Source organism: Neodiprion lecontei, chromosome 3 (assembly GCF_021901455.1).
Source record: "Neodiprion lecontei isolate iyNeoLeco1 chromosome 3, iyNeoLeco1.1, whole genome shotgun sequence".
NCBI lineage: Eukaryota > Metazoa > Arthropoda > Insecta > Hymenoptera > Diprionidae > Neodiprion > Neodiprion lecontei.
In genome coordinates, this window is record NC_060262.1 from 2,938,841 (window position 1) to 2,956,932 (window position 18,092).

The 18,092-nt window shown below is 38.0% G+C and overlaps 1 protein-coding gene across 2 annotated transcripts in view; it reads left to right on the plus strand.

Moving 5' to 3' along the window:
* Nucleotides 1-8,616: 8,616 nt before the first annotated feature.
* The window catches only part of LOC107220967, a 54,173-nt gene continuing 44,697 nt past the window's right edge, over nucleotides 8,617-18,092 (plus strand). Inside the window, exons 1-3 of one of the 2 annotated variants that reach the window (XM_015659789.2) lie at nucleotides 8,617-9,371; nucleotides 9,493-9,893; nucleotides 12,655-12,897. In XM_015659789.2, the coding sequence (XP_015515275.2) occupies nucleotides 9,656-9,893; nucleotides 12,655-12,897 (481 nt within the window). In that variant the 5' untranslated portion in view covers nucleotides 8,617-9,371; nucleotides 9,493-9,655. Of the gene's footprint in view, nucleotides 9,372-9,408; nucleotides 9,894-12,654; nucleotides 12,898-18,092 lie in introns of those variants that run through there. The other variant, XM_015659788.2, reaches the window with a different exon arrangement.

Below are 18,092 nucleotides of genomic sequence, written 5' to 3' on the forward strand. Positions count from 1 at the left end.
AAGAAACTCTCAGAAATGTTCGAGTCAGCCAGGCAGACAGGCGTCTATAGACAGCTGTAGAAGATATTTCTCTACAGAAACCGCAGAGGACGAGGATATTTCTCTCCTCCGTTTCTATTCTGGCGTCCCGGCAGTTCTGCTCCTTATTATATAATCTTGTTCAAATCAATAAGATCGATCGGCCAGACGTGCCGCGGAATATTTTGCCTGAAAATTTACCGCTTTATCCAAATTCGTGTGAAAAAATTTCGTCACGTTATCTTCGACCTTTCTTTTTTCTTCTTTCGTTTCTTTCTTTCACCTCCAAATTTTTCTTCAATCTTTAAATCTATGAAAAAAATTTGAAAAAAAAACCAAAAAATTTCTCTCGCGTCACATCGAGCAAAAACAACCGTTCACCCTGGCATGTCTGTGTCTTGAAATTGGTTCATCGATTTCTCAAGATGTAAAAATCTATCATTCAAAGCACGTAATCGGCGCCTCATACCCCGTTGACTTTCTTTTGTCTCAATGTTTTTCCTTCCTCTATCTTTTGCTCTGTTATTTTCCTAATGTCACGTTCCGCGCTTTTATTCCACACCGCAAAATCCCTCGTAACTCGAGCGAATTTCAAAATCCACCCACAAATCTGCATTCAATCTCTAGTTTACTACGATCCTTTGTTTGCGAAATTCTTAACAGCAAATGATCGATGATTAATTTGAAAAAGACTAAAAAATCCTTCGACGATTTAATCATCATTACTTTAGTAATAAATAAAGAGTAATCTTCTGAAAACATTTTCCGCGGGTGATTAATTTCACCTTGTTTTGCAATTTTTTTTTTTTTTTTTTTTTTTGTACAAAATATTATCAAAATTCGCGTAATCAATCAGAGAGACGATCTTGCGAGTGTCCAACGATACCGATTCGCCAAGCTATCAAAGTCCGGTGTGTATAGAGGAGGGAAGTTTCGCTCTTGAGAAAATTGAATAAACGAAATGAGTAGGAATAAATGGAAACACACCCGCAACCTCGGTTATCTTAGAATTCGTGACCCCCGCTACCCAATCCGGGCGATGCGCCCCGACCGAGATCCTCGCGCGTCTTTTACCGTCGACAGATGGATGAATCTAATTGAAGCTTTCGACTTTTATGCCTTTTCTTTACCCTCCGGGGCACCGGGGGTTTTTTTTCTCATTTTTTTTATTTTTGGTTTTTTCTTCCTCTTCTTTTATATAGATATATTTCCCCCGCAAATCGCGATCCCTCACCCCCGAAATCCCGAGGCGTAGCCTCCGAACTGAGCCCAGCCGCCATTTCCGCCACGGCTCAAAGTCTTGCGGCTCCTCGCCCTCGAGGCTTCTGCAAAATTCTAACGGGTTATTTACCCCCCGGATAAAACGCGGGTTCGGCTGCCGCTACGCCAGCTAAGACCGTGGATGAATCGGAGACAAAGTTCAAACTTCGCGGCCTTTTTCTTCTTCGCCTTGTTTTCATTCTTTTCTTATCCTTAGTCGTTGATCTTTTTTTTTTTTTTTTTTTTCTTTTTCCAAGTTCTAAACCTCGATCTGCGTAGCCATTTTAAAAAGAAAAAATTGGCAAAAAGGGGGAAAAAAAAAAAATTATAATACACGCGAACGTACATTTGGGTAGAAAAAAAATAGTACAAAGAAAAATTCTGGTACGTCAACGATTTTGATGACGGATATTTTTCAATTGCGAAACAGTTGAGAATACATTTTTCGCATTTTTCGAAAAATATAATCAGACACTGACTTCTCCTTCTTCGTACAACTACGTTGTAACGCGTGTTTATCACAGAGTCAAGAATACAAATCAAAATCCTTCGATGATTTTCGAAAATTACAATCATTGATTTCTGTGAATTTGAGAATTGACAAAATGCTGTAAAGAATGTTGTACGAAAAAGAAAAAAAAAAAGAAAAAAAATCGATCCAATCGCGGTATAACTTATCTCAAAATTATGATCGTAAGGCTTGAATTTTTTTTCTAAAACGATCGTTGAATAAAAAAAAATATAAGAAAGAAAGAAACCTGAGGCTGTCGAAGCTCTTTTATTGCCGGTAAGGATGAAAAAAAAAAAAAACAAAAAAACAAATTGAACCCTCTTAAAATCGGTGACGTCAAGACCGGAGCAAGTTGGCATGGAATGCCCCATACACGTTGCTATAAAATCGTCGGTTTAGCGCCTGTGTCTAGGTCCGATTCCGGCAGCTGCCTGCCGGTTGCAGTTCAGTCAGCGAGGAAACGAGGCGACCGATAAAGTTATCGATAAATAACAGTGCAGCCAACTGCAGCTCTAAAATCTGGAATCCCTTGGTGCTTTGAACCGTAACGATTACGGCCCTCCCCCTCCCCGGTTCCCCCCTCCTCGGTGCCCCGCTCTCCTTGAAAAACAGGGAAATTCCCGGACGCTCTTCGCGCCCCTAAACGTTTCCAGGTTTCATCCAGGAAGCGCCTCAGCCTCCGACGTCTCTCCGGCTAGGCCTTCCAATAACCATTCTACTTCGGAACTGTTGTTACCGCCGAAGCTTACCGCGCATTGTTCCCCCCCCCCCTCACCCCTCGTGCGGTGATCCAGTACCGTTGCCCGATTGAAAACCGGGAGGAAATGAGGGTTCTTGGTTGGACCATCTAATGAATTCGAATACCCTCTAATTTCTGACTTCTTGCAGGCGTTCCGGGAATATCCCGCTTTTCGGTGGAAAAAAGAAACTACGACGCACCTTCGATCGTTTATTTTCGATCATGGATTTTTGTCCAAATTTATACCGGTTACCGAGTGAAGGTTTTTTTTTTTTTTTTTTCAATAATTTTTTGGGAAGATTCTAGTCAATGATCCTTGTCTTACTAATCTACAATATTTTCGTAGATTTCATCGTCGAGCTTGACAATCACAGCTTTTTCGTACCTAATCGTCGTAATTTTATGTCCAAGCTTAATCATCACTCGATTAATGCAATTTCTTCTCAAACTTATTTATCGCTTTTTTATATCTAACTGTGCTATTGTTTTTTTTTTTTTTTAAAAAAAAAAGCTTTTTCACTGCAGGTTGTTTGAGCTTAGTCATCGCTTGATTATACAAATTATTTTCAAGCTTACAGATCAAAGCTTCTTACGCCTGATCATCATGTAATCGTCTCCGTTTGTTTTTTCATCATGATATAATTATGAAAATTTCTATTCAGAACTTTATCATCACAGCCTTTTTCAGCTCAAGCATCCGATTATAGCATTTTTTTAAAGCTCTCTCCTCAAAGCTTTTTCAATCCCAATTGTCACAAATTTCGGAAAAAGTGTGTACATACATTCGATAAGTGGAAATCGCGTGTCAAACGAGTTGACAATCAGTGAAGAAAGAAAACTGTCCGATGATAAAATTTCACCGTGGTAATTCGACGTGAAAAAAATAATCACACCCTCGCAAAAACGACACCTTGGGAAAAGGTAGAACAAAAGAGGAACCCGATTCAAACTTTCCGTTCACCCCGTCAAATTTTTCCCTCCTGTCTCTACCTTTTGAACGAATAAACGGCGAAAGTAAGTTACTAGAGAAAAGGACCTGCGAAAAGGCTGCGAAAGTCGCGGAGAGAACTAACAGGGAGAATTAGGCATTAATTTTCTCGGTTAAGGATGAACAGCAAACGAACCGGGAATACTGGGAATACTGGGAATACCGGGAGGCCTTAACATGACGCGAAGATCAATATGACAAGTTTTACGCTTGGCTAGCTCCGCATACACAGCTGGGCAGAGTTTGAAGAGAACGAGCCAGTGTCTCGTTACCCTCGCGATTACTTCGAGTCGACAGATTGCTTTCAACTGTACGTCCGCCATCGCTGCGGAGATAGCAACAACGCGTACAACGACGATTATTAATTAAAATAATTATACAACAACGAAAATTGTTGAATCGGCATTGAAGCTCCGCCACTTTGGCCTTTCCTTAAAGCTCGTGTTCAAAGTTACAAGGTACGTTTCTATTATCCTTTGAAAAACGGTATATAAAAGAAAAAAAAAAACCTTTCATTATTATTTACGGTTGAAATTTTGTTGCAAAAAATATAACGTATATATGTTTGATCTCATCGTTATTTCGGATGAAATTTCTGCTACCCTGTACTCAACAATATTATACAGCGAATTCGCGAAGGAAACCGCAACATTTGCGAAATCTCCGCACAGACACAAAATTCCGAAAGCAATTATTCGAGGCATGAGGGTGATTACAATTTGAGCGGATAAATGGACGGACGTATATACGTGGATATAACAGAATTTTGAGTATCGAACTGGGCAAGAATTTTCCATCATACGTACCGCACGTAAATACGTGAGTGGTATCCGTGTAGGTACACACGTATATTTCAATCATCGATACCATCGTGGTAATCATGCGGTCAGTTGAGTCTGGGGTGTATTCGCGGGGTGCAGAATCGACCGCTAATTGGGTCGGCCTTTTCACATCGATATACGAGAGATGATACCTACAGGGTCGATATCAAAACGAGAAATTCGCTCGGAGAGGTAATATTACGGTTATTGCAATACCTGTTACCCAAACTGAGAGAAATTTATATAGTTATAGGTAGAAAATGAAAACTAGTTTTCCAGCTGTTACCGAAAAGTCTAGTATCCGTTGCTATTCTTTCTCGTTACGATCACTGGTACAATTTTTTCAACGATACTTGTTTTACTGAATTTTTCTAATTCCTGTAACAAATGAAATTTTTCTCAGTCCAGGTCCTGTGAACGTAAATGTTAATCTGAAAGATACAAGTTGGAAAAACAGTTTTCTCGCCGTACTTTTCAGCACCGTGAAAAGGAAAGAGTTTGTCCGACAAACTTCCGCGATAATCCTAAAAACGACCGAGTGAAAAATCTGACAAGTCAAAAAGTTTCGAACGAAGAAATCTATAATTTTTTTTCTTTTTTTTTTTTTTTTTTTCTTCAAGTAAATATATAAACTAGGAAAAACACAATCGGTTGTTTGAGAAAAGCAAAAGTATACGTGTATATATTTGTCAGTAATACATTGGAAATCCATTTATTCCCGGCAGAACAGAAAGTTCGAATCAAACGGAACGTCGCAATTTTTCATGCCCAACATTTGATTTGAAATTCTGCGAATTTTAAACGGGTAAAAATTCATATGTGTTCGATTTTTTTCCCGCGATCACACATCGTACATTTTCAAGGGATCAAAGTCAGGCTTATCGTCGAATTGTTGGCATTAAAAAAGGTGAAAAAAAAAAGATATAAAGAAAAGTTGACAAAGGAAGTGAAAAAAAACTATGAAAAAAATGAGCTGAACAAAGTTCGTTATTGTTTTTCCGAGGCTTTGAAAATACTTCAAAGGCGAATTTCATCGAAATAGAGTTATATGTGCGGCACACAAATGTATCAACTATACGTTACAGCGTAATACGTATCGTTTTATTGCTTTGTATTTCCGACAGCCTCTTTCATATCCTCTACGTCTCTGCGTCTGTGTGCATGTGTGAATAATTTATTCTAATTGACGTTGAAAGCGCTCACCTTCAGACATTTTTCATCTGTTTTCTCCGGCGCGTATATATCGTGAAACATTTCTCATGCCAAGCGAATTTTCAATACTTTTATGCACCCTCACACGCAAAGGCGATACCAAATGAACTTATTACTTTATTGGCACTATAAGATTGAAATGGATATATTGCGCATATTTTGATCGAAATATTGAAACATTTTGCATTAAGAGAAAAAAAAAAAAAAAAAAAATTAAATGCAGTAGGAATAAGATAGATAACTTTTCTTCGTCTCTTCTTATTCAAAGAGATACAATTTTGTGGGGAAAATATCTGATTTGGAAATATTTCGTCTTTCTAATCGTTAGAAATTAATCATACCGAATCTATGTTTTTAGTGTGAAACGAGATTACGAAACGATGAGTATATAAGTACGATAAAATGAAATTCTGTACAAAGAAGTGAAAAAATAAAATATTTCCAACAAATTCGTTGCTTCAGTTTGCCATTTCTGATCTGTTATTTATTCACCCTGAAAGATTTTATCAAATGTTCATATAGAAGTTGACCGGTATAATTTGAGTAAAATAAGTTCAGCCTGAGAGAAAGTTTTATTCGGTTTGTCACTTGGGTGTAAGGATAGAAATTACAGGAGAAGACTTTCGGAAGGAGAAAGCTACCTACTGCCCTGCTTAGCTAGGTAAGCACGATGTTAAGCAGGCTTAGAGTTTCAATTCGATTCAAACTTCGTAGGAGAAATTTCGCGTACGAAGAGTTTAATGGGATGCTTGCAGCCGGTGGTGGGAAGGAATTTCCATCTTCCCGATTTCTCCTCCGAGTTGCATATTCTTGAACATTCAATGGCACCAGATACCTCAAATTTACAAGTCTACGATTTTCAAAGTCACCGTTCTACTCTACGACTTCGCAAGACCTGAAGTGAATTTATTTAATTCGTAAGTGAATTCGAATGCATTCTCATAACTTTGAATAATTTCATTGCGACGATCAAAATCGTCTCTGAAAAATTGAAACGAATTTATTTTTGAACGAGTTTGACCAGGGAATTTTTTGTTAGTTGAAACGCGAGGGGTGGGATTGAAATTCCAACTTAGAAAAGTTCCGAATTTTTAGGTGGCGGAACTTAAAGTCAAGAAATCAAACACTGACGAAACATCAAAGTTTCGAATGGTTCGATAATCGACGCTCAAAGTTACGAAAGTGCAAAAATAAGGAAATTCAAAAATCTGAAACATCGTAAATCCGAATGATCCAAGATTTTCAGTTACGTGAATTTCTGGTTTGATTAAATTTGACCACTTCGATATTTCGTTCTTTGGATTTTCGATATATTTACGTTAGAAATTCTGGCCGCACTGATTTTTTACATTCTCTCGTCGATTAAACTACTCAGTGTGAGTATGTTTTATTTTTTGGAATTCTACTCCATCGTAACTTGAATTTTCGGAATCTTGAATTTCGCATAGTTGAGCCGTTGGGTTTCCGACGATTCGAAATTTTCTTGTTTCTTCAAATTTTGATTCCTCGACTCAAAGTTTCGCCAGCAGATAATTCGGAATTATTTAATTTCCGACTTATCAAATTCCGAACCCAAGCCGCGCCCCGAAACGTGACTTGAAGAAAACAACCCCCGAAATTAACTCGCGTGAAAATCAGGCGATTTCAAATAACTTAAAGTGATTCCACGGTGTTTGAATTTCGGTGAATACTTGATGCGGTTCGAGATTACTTAAAGCCATTCAAACTGATCGCATACTCCAATTGAATTCGAATAACCGGAGGTGAATCGAATTGAATACCGTTGACCCCGAGATACTTGAAACGAATCGAAAAGCCGTCCATTCACGGCACGAGAGAGTATACAACCGACTTGAGGGCAGGGTTGCCCCTGGGAGAGTTCCGGGCTTCCATCGCACCGATTAAGCCTTGTACGTGTAACTGAATTCTCCTTAACGAGGCTAAAAGATTTTCATCCGCTGACATAAATTTCCCCCTTCAAATTCTTATAATGAAATTAGCTACGCCCACCTAAGCGAGGAACAGGCCAAAAGATTTCCCTTTCCGACTACAATGCGATACAGAAACTTTGAAAGGCTCCGGCTCGCCTTTCGACTACGATGATACCGGTACAAAAGTGTAATCCAGAATCGGTAATCAGGCCTTAACATTTCTATTCGACCGTCCGCTGGTTCTGCGATCCAGCAAAAATAACGTTCGAACAAAAAGCTAAATAAAAACAGTAAAAAGATAACAACGGATTCGCGTTAAAGGAACTTGATTTTTTCTTCTAATCTCGATAAATTTCAGCTTATTTTCTCTCGGAATTGATTATCTAGAAACTTTCCGAGCTTGAATGTTTATCGAGCCTATTAGTCGATCAAAGAACCGAGTAATTGTGCAAATTTGTTTATTTATCCTCGACCAAGACATCGACCAATATTTAGCTCAGTTCGTTTTTCTCTCTCTTATCAGCCATCGCGGAAATCTTATCATCAAAAATCTCGATATCACGTAAATTCGCTGGATACATTCGACGGATTACATATTAATACGTTCAAATGAATATAATTTTCTGTTGAATTCCAAACATTTTTGTGTCATCTGTGCGAATTTTTATTCGATATGGTCTCGAAAAGGTGGATAAAATAAATCGCGTTTCAATATTTCTATCCATTGCTTCAATCATCTTTTTTTCCAACTTCACGGTTAATAATCCTCAAAAATATATTCCGTAAAATATCATTGTTATTTTTATTCGGTTCAATTCACAGCAACAATTGTCCGACGATGAAAATATTTCCCACTCTTGATCTTTTTCTTAATCACAAATTATTACGAAGCAAATTAATAATCCGTTTCACGTCGTTTTTTATTTATGAAAAATAATTTCGGCACACTCGTGCAAAGAAATAACGGACACGAAGAGACAGACGCGCCTTGTTATTTCCAGAAATAAAACGCAAAGCCTGCCGCGTTACCATCCGCTTTCTCGGACTCCCGCGACGCGGCGTTGCGTCAGTAGTTACCAAGTTTAAAATTAGATTTAGAAAATTTCATTCCGAGCTTCGCATCAGTTTCGAAGGTGCAAGCCGCAGCAACGAAAGTTAAGCCTACGAGACTTTGTGCGGCGAGCGGTTGAGACGGTTTTAAAAGAAAGATAAAAAAAAAAAAAAAAGTTCGTCATCGGTGAGTGTCGATTGAATTTACGCCACCTAAAGGAATTATATGAAAAAAAAAAAAATTAGTGTATAATTTATCGAGTGAAACGAACGATATAAAACATGTGAAAAGTGAGGGAAAAAATGTGATAACATCTAATCGATGCTTTTCTTCTTCGTGTATTAAAAATATCATCGCCATTTTTATTGATATTCAGATAAATACGTTCGAATAATCGAAACTCCCGACTGGGATAAAAATGAGGAAAAATTTTCTCACAACAAAGTAATGTTCGCGATTTGCGATACTTTTTTTTCCCGTGTTTTCAAGTTCCCTCGTAGTTCTTAATTACCTCTAAAGAAGCGTACAATGTGACGAAAAAATTTGAGCAAAACGTCTGCGACATACGGACGTAAACGTGAAATCGGTTATTGAAATTACCGCAGATATATTCGCGAGAATGCGAGAGATGATAAAATAATTTCTCGTAGAAACAAGTCGGCCGCCCCGCCCCGCGGTTAAAAAGAATATCGTCGTTGAAATTCCGTCGTCGTGCCTCTTCGTATTCTATATTTGTGTTGGAACTGCGTGTAACGGCTATACCGCGGTACGTTAACCCTTCTTTGCGTGCGTCTAATAATACGCATGTACACCCAGAGTATAATCGCGATGATTTTCACGGTTTGTGAATTTTTTTGATTTTTTTTTTTTTTTTTTTTTCTCGATATTATCGATGTAAAAAACAAAATTATGGGGTAAAACGAGACGATTTCGACCGACGTGGAAGAGTATTTTTTTACAGGGAAAAAGTGCGCGGTGATTTAATAGAAATCATGTGAACCTCGTCGAGTTAAGGAGAACGAAACAAAGAGCCAAAGAGGGAAGGAAGAAGAAAATTTTCAAATTTTCGAGGGGGATACAGCCTATTACCGTTGCGCTGGATTTTCAGCTAGATCCAAGCGCAAATGTCCAAAATGCTGAGGCTCGAATTGGTCGGTCTTGTCCTTCTGGCATGCACCCAAATACTAACCGAGCACCGAGACAGTTACGACTATGGGAATCAATACGGACACCAGAGACAATACGATTATCAGGAGGAGAAATTCACGCGGGAAGTTAGCGTTTCGCGTCAAGGAAGGCTGCGCGGTATCGTCGTGCATTTCAGGAGGCATCCGAACCTTCAGCCCGTCGACGTTTTTCTCGGTGAGTCGTGATCTGGATATTTCTTTCACGACGGTTGTTTCAGGATTTTTATTTTAAAAATAACGACAATTCACTCGGTATAGTATTTTTTTAGGGATCGGTAAAGTCAGAGCTTGACGCGAAATAAGCCTGTTCTCTGTTTCTTTCATTCGTCGAAAAGTGATAAATTTTATGAAGAAATAAGGAACGACGATACAGCGGAGGACCATTTTCCTCGTTTGTTGAATTGCAAATGTTGCAGAAGGAGAAAAAAAGAAATAGAAACAAATATTTTGAAATTCATAGATACGTTGACGCGGTTTTTTGATAGTATGGATATTTCACATTAAACTATTTTCTAGCTCTTAAAATTTTTCTCTCATCGTCGCAAGAAAACGTCCAAATTTCACACGACACTGATTTTCACAAAGGTTGAAAACTTTGACGAGGTACAATCGAGTTCTCAAACGTTTAACGCACAGAATAGAACGCGAATATAATTTTTACGCCAACTCGTTTCCCAGATTTTACAGTACCGCAATTTTCATCAATTTTCAGAGTACGAAATTGAATAAAAAAAACTTTTTCCGATATACTGAAAAATTTTCAATTCGATAGCAAACTGATTTACTACAACTGTTATTTTTCATATCATCGTAGTTGTTTTCTTTATTTTTATATGTGTTACTTGATCAAAGAATCTTCATTCAACGATAAGAAATTTAAATAATTCTCAGTACACTGTCAATATCAGCATTCAATCGCAGGTAAAAATTTCGCAAGCTTACACGAAGCGTTGAAAAATATCACTTAAAAATCATTCTCCGGAATGCTTAAAAGGTATTTAAAATAGTGACGAACCGTATAACGTGCCTTGATTGAAAATGCGATACCAGAGGAATGAATTTCGTACCGTCGTATCATTCGATCCGTCTCGCGAAGCTTTTCGAGCAAAAAGCGAAGGAATTCATAGGCGTTCGGTGCAGCTGGATGCAGTTCAGGTCGGAAGTAAGCGTGCGGAATGAAATAAAATAGCAGCGTGCAGGAGTAGAAGAAATAAATAATTTCCGGTCAAATTTATAGAGGATCCAGAAGCCTCACGTGCGATCGTACATCTAAAATTTACCGGCTTCAAGGTTTTCGCTGATATATTTATCGCCCGCCCCCCGCGATCCGAGCCGTGCAGCCCTGCAGAGGCACATGCTTCGGATATGAAAGGCTCAAATCGAGCGTTAAAAATTCACCATTATCATTCAGAAAGCTTATGAATCGAATGGCCTGTCGATACCTACAGATTCCAAAGAATTCACTCCCGAACACAGAGTTTTAAAATTCGATGCAACCGCAAAAAATCCCTGATAAATTTATCGAAATAATTTCCACGCGTATTTAACTCTCGTGATTCGAGAAATCTGTGATTGAAGATTTAGAAAAAAAACGTAAAAAAAAAAAACTTACCGGAGTTTAGAATTAAATAATTGCAAGTGTCAAAGAGCGATGAAGAATTTTTCAAATAAAAAAAACCTGGGACAATTTCAGTCGCAAAAATAAATAAACAATAATATACAATTCGAATTTCGAACTGCAAATTCAGATTCATGATTGACGATATAAAAACTCTCAGGAAAAAACCACATTACACGAAAATATGACGATCATTTTTATTTCGAACCATTATAATGGATCGACTATTACAAATTTTCGAAGTCTGAACATGAATTTCTTATCGGTTACCCAAAAAACGTCCGTCTACTAATTTCTACCAAAATCCAAATATTTTTCGATTTTTTTTCCCCACTATATTAGTATCAGTATTTATTTATCAATGTCCATAGCGATGTTGGACGACTGATTGGAATAATCTATTTCAAACGAGTGAAATAATTGCAAGAATTAGAAATCCAAAAATACCATTCTATAGAATAACATACAATTTAAAAATCACCAAAATGATCACAGTAAGAGATTGAGGGAAATAATAAACATAAATACAGAGAAGCAAAGGAAAACAAAGCAAAGAATAGAGATTTAGGTCAGGTTACATAAAATGAAACAAAATAAAAATTGAAAAAATAACTACACGACTAAAATTCAAATTAAAACAATAAATACTGTGTCTGCCATTTTGGATTTCGCAAGTCTGACCTCACCATCGGATCCATGACGGCAAAATTTCGAGTCCCAAATTCAAATCTTGCAAATCTGAGCTTAGATTCGTGATTAGGGATTCAAAAAACCTAACGGTACCAATTTTCATTTCAAATCCATTCAACCGTTCTCAATGTATCATCATTCTTATTTTATTTTTTAGAATCGTGTTATTCAAACGATCGAAAAAGTATCGAACCGATTGAAGCCAAAATTTAGTAAATTCCAAGTTCGTAAAACCCGTCGATCGGGACCAAAAATCATTAAAATCCGGTAACTCATTCTCGAGATTTCGTCGGACAAAAAAATTGATCGCAAATGATTGAAGTTGATTCTCTAAGCGTCAAAACCTGGAGATATGTTGAAAAATCGACTTTTCACTTTCGGGGTAATTATCTAGAATCACTTCCTTCTTTCTTCTCCGAAAACAGAGAAACGGAAATTTAAAAAACGTGAAACGAGGTTCGATCGTCGTGGCGGAATTTGACGATCGAACGATTCATCGCCCTGTTAGAATTCGATTCTCCGTTTTCCTTTGCCTCCGCGTCGGCTGTCCTTTGCTTTATTCTTCGATCCGTCTGTTTTTTGATTTATTTTTTTTCAAATTTCCGATTTCATCCCTCAATCTTTCCAGGCGTCCCTTACGCCGCGCCGCCCCTGGGAACCCTCAGATTCACCCCGCCTCGGTCACCGCGGCCCTGGAGCGGAGTCCGTCATTCAAATCGCTTCGCCCCGGTCTGTCCTCAAGTGCTTCCGGATCTCCACACGGAAGTGACGCCCGGTCGTTACGAGTATCTCAAGAGGCTACTTCCGTACCTGAGAAATCAGAGCGAGGACTGCCTCTACCTCAACGTTTACGCGCCTCATCAAAGGGAAGGTGAGTTACCGATTTCATTTTATAACTCGGCTGAAGATACGATTCGTCGTAGAAACGATTTACGGAAACACCCGTCGCTGAGATACTTTTATATTCCAGCCTGTAGAAACTCCTCCATCAACTGTCCGAGTAAAAAGGTTTTACAAATATAATCAGAAACAGACCGAAACAACCGCTGTTTTTATTTAATTATTTATTTATTTTTTTTGTTTTGTCACCCGACATACGAACTTCTTGTGGGTTTAAAAGCTTTTTCATGATTTATATTGTATTTCTAATTATTGGGCTTGTTCCGTTGCATGAATAAACAAATAAATAAATTCCTAGCATTTTCAATTTCTTTGGTCAGGTAAAACAATGTTTGAAAGGTCCGAAAATTCCCCAAAAATTCTCTAAACTCTTATCTTTTACTTAGCAAATTTCTAGGCTGGTTCCATTATGCCTGTTTTTTAAAAATTTTTTTTCTTCTCTCCTTCTTTACGCACATTCAATTCTTTTTATCCACTTCCTAACGAAACCGATCTGGAAATGTTCCAAGTGATAAACAGCAGCTTTGGATATTTTCAAACCGTTTAAACAATATTTTAGAATACTGTGAAAATTGAAAGTGAAAAAAGAAAATATAAAAAAAAAAATCGGCCAATCGTTGATCGAGTCTTGAAACTTTTGGTAAAGAAAATACAGTTTCTGAGAACTTTAAAAAAGGTCCTTTTCAAAATCGCACTCTCAATATTTATAAACAATTAACCAGACGAATGAGAAATGTGAAAAAAAATTCAGGCTACCGTTTCAGAGTCTTGGGACAATTGCCGAAATTTTTTTTCAAGCAAAATCAAAAACGTCGAGCGTCAGACGTTGGTCGGGTTCGTACATAGGTATGTATATAATATGTATAGACGTGGATTCGAGATCGGCGAGGACGACTCTGAATTTTGTATAAGGGGGTGGAAGGACTTCCTGATCGTTAGCAAAGTCGTAATCTACGTTGCCAATTCCGGACACAGGCTGCGACGGAGTCCGCTTCGGAGGCTCGTGCGGCTCGTCGTCAGCCTTCTGGGGGGGGGTGGAGTTCTGGGGATGAATTATTCCGAGTGCGAACTACCTTAACTGTAATTAGTTTCACGTTGTATAACCCAACCCCGATGAAAGCGGGCAAGTCGCGAGGCTCCGCCCTGAGGCTCCGTTTTCACCGCGAATATAAATGCCAAAGTTGCTTAAAAATACGCCGATGCCCGATCGATTTTCATAAATATTTATCAGTGTGTTTGTAACTTGGATACATTTTCACCCGAGTGATTTAGCGGATAAATTCATTAGCTTTTCGGTCCGATTCGAATATTTACGCAGCGGAAATTGCGTGGTTATTTGTTTACCTTATCTTCGATCGGACGTCAAAATTCATTAGCCTGCAGTTTTATCGCTGGGTGGTGAAATCTCAAGAATCGAGTTCAGTTTCTATGCCAATTCAGCTGGCGTAGTACTTTCGAATTTCTTCCGCGAGTTGTTATCCCGCGGATCGAAATAGTGACTGATATTCATGGAATTTCGGATGTTGCGCAAAGGCGAGACATTCGATGAATGGCTTCTGGGAAATAGAACGTGCCAAGAACTTGAAATATCAAGTCGAAACAACGCGCGAATACTCCGCTCTCTTCAAGCCCGCCAAAGCAATGTGCTCGGTTTGAAGCACGTCGAGCAGGTATCTCGGTAAGATCCGAAATTGCTTAACCGACTTTAAAAAACTTGCTTTTTGGCAATATTCCATTGTTTACTCGAGTCGTCAAAACTTCCTCGGAATAACGGTGATTATTAATGAAGACTAAAAAAATTGGTTTTAACAAAATCTCCAATCAAGCATCAGGCAAAATAGATCAATCGGAATATTTATCAAAGTCTAAAACCTCAAGATTCTCTACGTTTAAGATTAAGCTGTTTCGAAGTTAAAAAATTGTCCGAAAGCCGCGTAACCGTTTGGAGTTTTGAAAATCATAAAAATATTCCTTAAGATCGAGAAAAATAACTAAATTTTTTCGACAATGCGTCGAGGATTCCTCGTCGCCTTGGCTCTCAGAGATTCGATCAAAGGCGAGGAACGAGAGCGAAATAGAAATGCGTGCGAAGAGTCGAGGAAAAGAGAGAAGCGATAGAACGGAAATATGACTTGTAGGATTCTTCCGCCTCGCACCAGCCAACAGCTAAAAATGAAAGGAAGGTGATGCATTTGGGGAAGTCAATTTTATCCAGAAAAACGATCAGTTCTGTCGTCCCGTCGTCTTGGTCGTCAGGGGTAAGGGAGGGGGTAAAAAAGGCCCATGAAAGGGTAGACAAGACGGGAACGGAAGTTTTCTCACCCTCGATTTCTTTCCCCTTCTCATCTTCCTTCCTATCGCTGTTTCCGCGATATTTTCATTCCCACTCTTATACATGTAGCTTAGGTACGTATATATTATTATTGATGCCCCGAGATCAGGGACGAGAAACGACAAATTGCGGATCCGCGATGATCTTGTGAACTGTGTTTTTCTTTTTTTTTTTTTTCTTTTTTTATCTTATCCAATATACGGAAAGGGTTTATCCCTCATTTTTGTTCGCGTTATCTTTCTAGGTGATAATATATAAATACCTGTACCAAGGTTCTAGACATCCAAACTTTTTGACAATTTGAAAAGCTTCGCGTGTGCTTAAGTAAAATTTATCAAAGTAAAACCGAATCAAATTATTTTTAGTGAATTTTATAGCGCGTTGAGTCAGACCCGAATAAATTCAAGTGATCCAATTGATCTGACAGTGAAACATACGTTTCGAAGTGAGTCGAAATGATTTGAAATCAATATTAATGAAATTTTAATGACTTCAACTGCTTTTCAATAATACTCCATAAATTTAAGTTGATTGAAACTACCTCATCTTGTTGAAGAAATCAAAGTGTTCAGAATCAAAATTCCATCGTGAATTTAAGTGATTACAAATAAATCAGAATGAGATCACACGATTTGAAATAAACTATACTACCTATGAGCTGTAACTTAAGGGAGGGTTCAGCTTGGACGGTATAAAATCCTACCTATTTTCAGAACTTTTTGCTTAAAAGAATATGAAAGCACATGGAGCAAAATGAGTTCAAGGGATTCATTATTCGTAGTCTCAAAAACATTTCAAGAATTTTATCATTGAAATTAACAAAAAAATGGCGTCATGACGCAACTAAGTAGCGAACGACCACGTTCTCAATCCAGCGGCGCAATTTCCGCGGTTAATTTTTACCCGATGAACTTGAAACTTTGACGCAATCTTTAAAACTTGTTTATCTGTACGACCGAGCGGCTATATTTTCGAATTTCAGTCCCAGCATTTTTTACACAATTTCTTTTTACCAATTTTATGGTCGAAAAATGATATTTTTTTTCGCAATCGTAAGCATTCGAAATTTTTTTTCAACATCGGTCAACGAGCTTGAACCCGAAACGATGTTTTAAACGCTAAAAATATTTTCAATTCGTTACTAGTTTAAAAATTGCCATTTGTTACAAGACTCGAGATGATTTAACGTGAATTCAAATGAATTAGAATTACCTAACGTTGATAATAAACATTCAAACATCATCGGCAAGTTTTCCTTATCGCAAAATTCTGCTGCCGATTTTTTTCACGCCATTTTATTCCAAAATGTATTTAACAACGGTGGATCCCCACCGTAAGATCCTCTCAGGGATCGGAGGAGTAAAATGTTGTTGAAAATGGATGGTGCCAACGCAACGGCGCTTCAACGTAGCAATTAGAAGCAGCTGTATAACCAGCTGTGACGACGATGACGGGAAAGTTGGCATACCCGAGATAATGATACAGAGCATCAGAAGTAGCAGCCAGCAGCAATGGCGCCATCCGAGTTAAGGATGCTCTTCGCGAAATATTTCCCCAAAATCGGTGGAATTTTCATGGATATTGTAAACCGTAGCAGCGCGGATCCCGCCTAACAAAGCAGCAGGTTTATAAAGGGCTGATATTGATTCAAGCTGGATTTATGAAATTCTTTGGTGAAATTTAAGGTCCCGTAAAGGGTGGAGAAAGAGTGTGAGAGAGAGAGAGAGAGAGAGAGAGAGTACAATAATATTGCAAGACATATTATGCTTACCAAACTAAATAGTGGAAAGAAAGGAAGAAGCAGCTTTTTCTTTTTAACAAATTCAACAAGATAGATAAATAAATAACCGAGTAGAAAAAAAAAATACAAATAAAAGCCGAGCAAAGATTAATGAAATTTAAAGTTAAAGTCTTGCGTAAGAATGCTATTTTACTGCAGTAGAAAAAAAAAAAAAAAAAACATAGAACAACAGAGTGATGAGCACAAGCAAAAAACAGCAAGAACGCATCGCACAAAGAGAGAGAGAGAGAGAGAATCGTGAAAAGTGATAAAAATTGGATGTTGGCAGTGTTTGAACGAGGGGTGAAAATAATGATTGACATAATATAAAGGCTGAGAAAAAAAAGTTGTAAGATTTATGTTCGACGTTGTAATAATGACACGAGAGCTGTAGGAAAACTTCGCTCTAAGGATTATACACGCGGATGGATTTATTTATAGTAAACGAAAACTTGGTGCAGCTGTGAGCTTTTGCGACGTATACCAAGAGCCCGGGTTTTTTTCCTGACACAGATTGCACCCGTCGCAGCACGTGCTAACAGTTCTCGATTTTATTTCTTTTTAGAAGAGGCGGAAAAAGTTGAAATATTACATATTTATATTCGGAGAAGTGAAGAGACGAGAGGAGAGAATTGAAATTGATCGGATCGGGTATGAACGGATGAAAACTCAACCGGTGAGTACGACTCGAAGATCGATTAATCAGAGTGGGAGAAAAGAAATGATTTTCGCAAAAAAAAAAAAAAATTAACATTGATATAAAGTAGAATGAATCAAACTAGATATTGTAAAAACGGTTGCGAAAAATTTAAATAGATTTCAAACAAAATCGAAGCCAAGACTTCTATTATCGTTGGAATTCAATTCTCGTTCGAAGTTAAAGCATCGATAATTAGCCATTGAAGTAAAATAGAAAAATCGAACGGAACTGGAGGGAATATTCGGAAATGAGATTTGAGCTGGTTCAATTATATTCCCGCAGTTTAAAACGGGGAAATAGAAATCGTTGAAATCGTTTCAAATGAACGCGGAGTCTCAATTAGCGACTGATCAA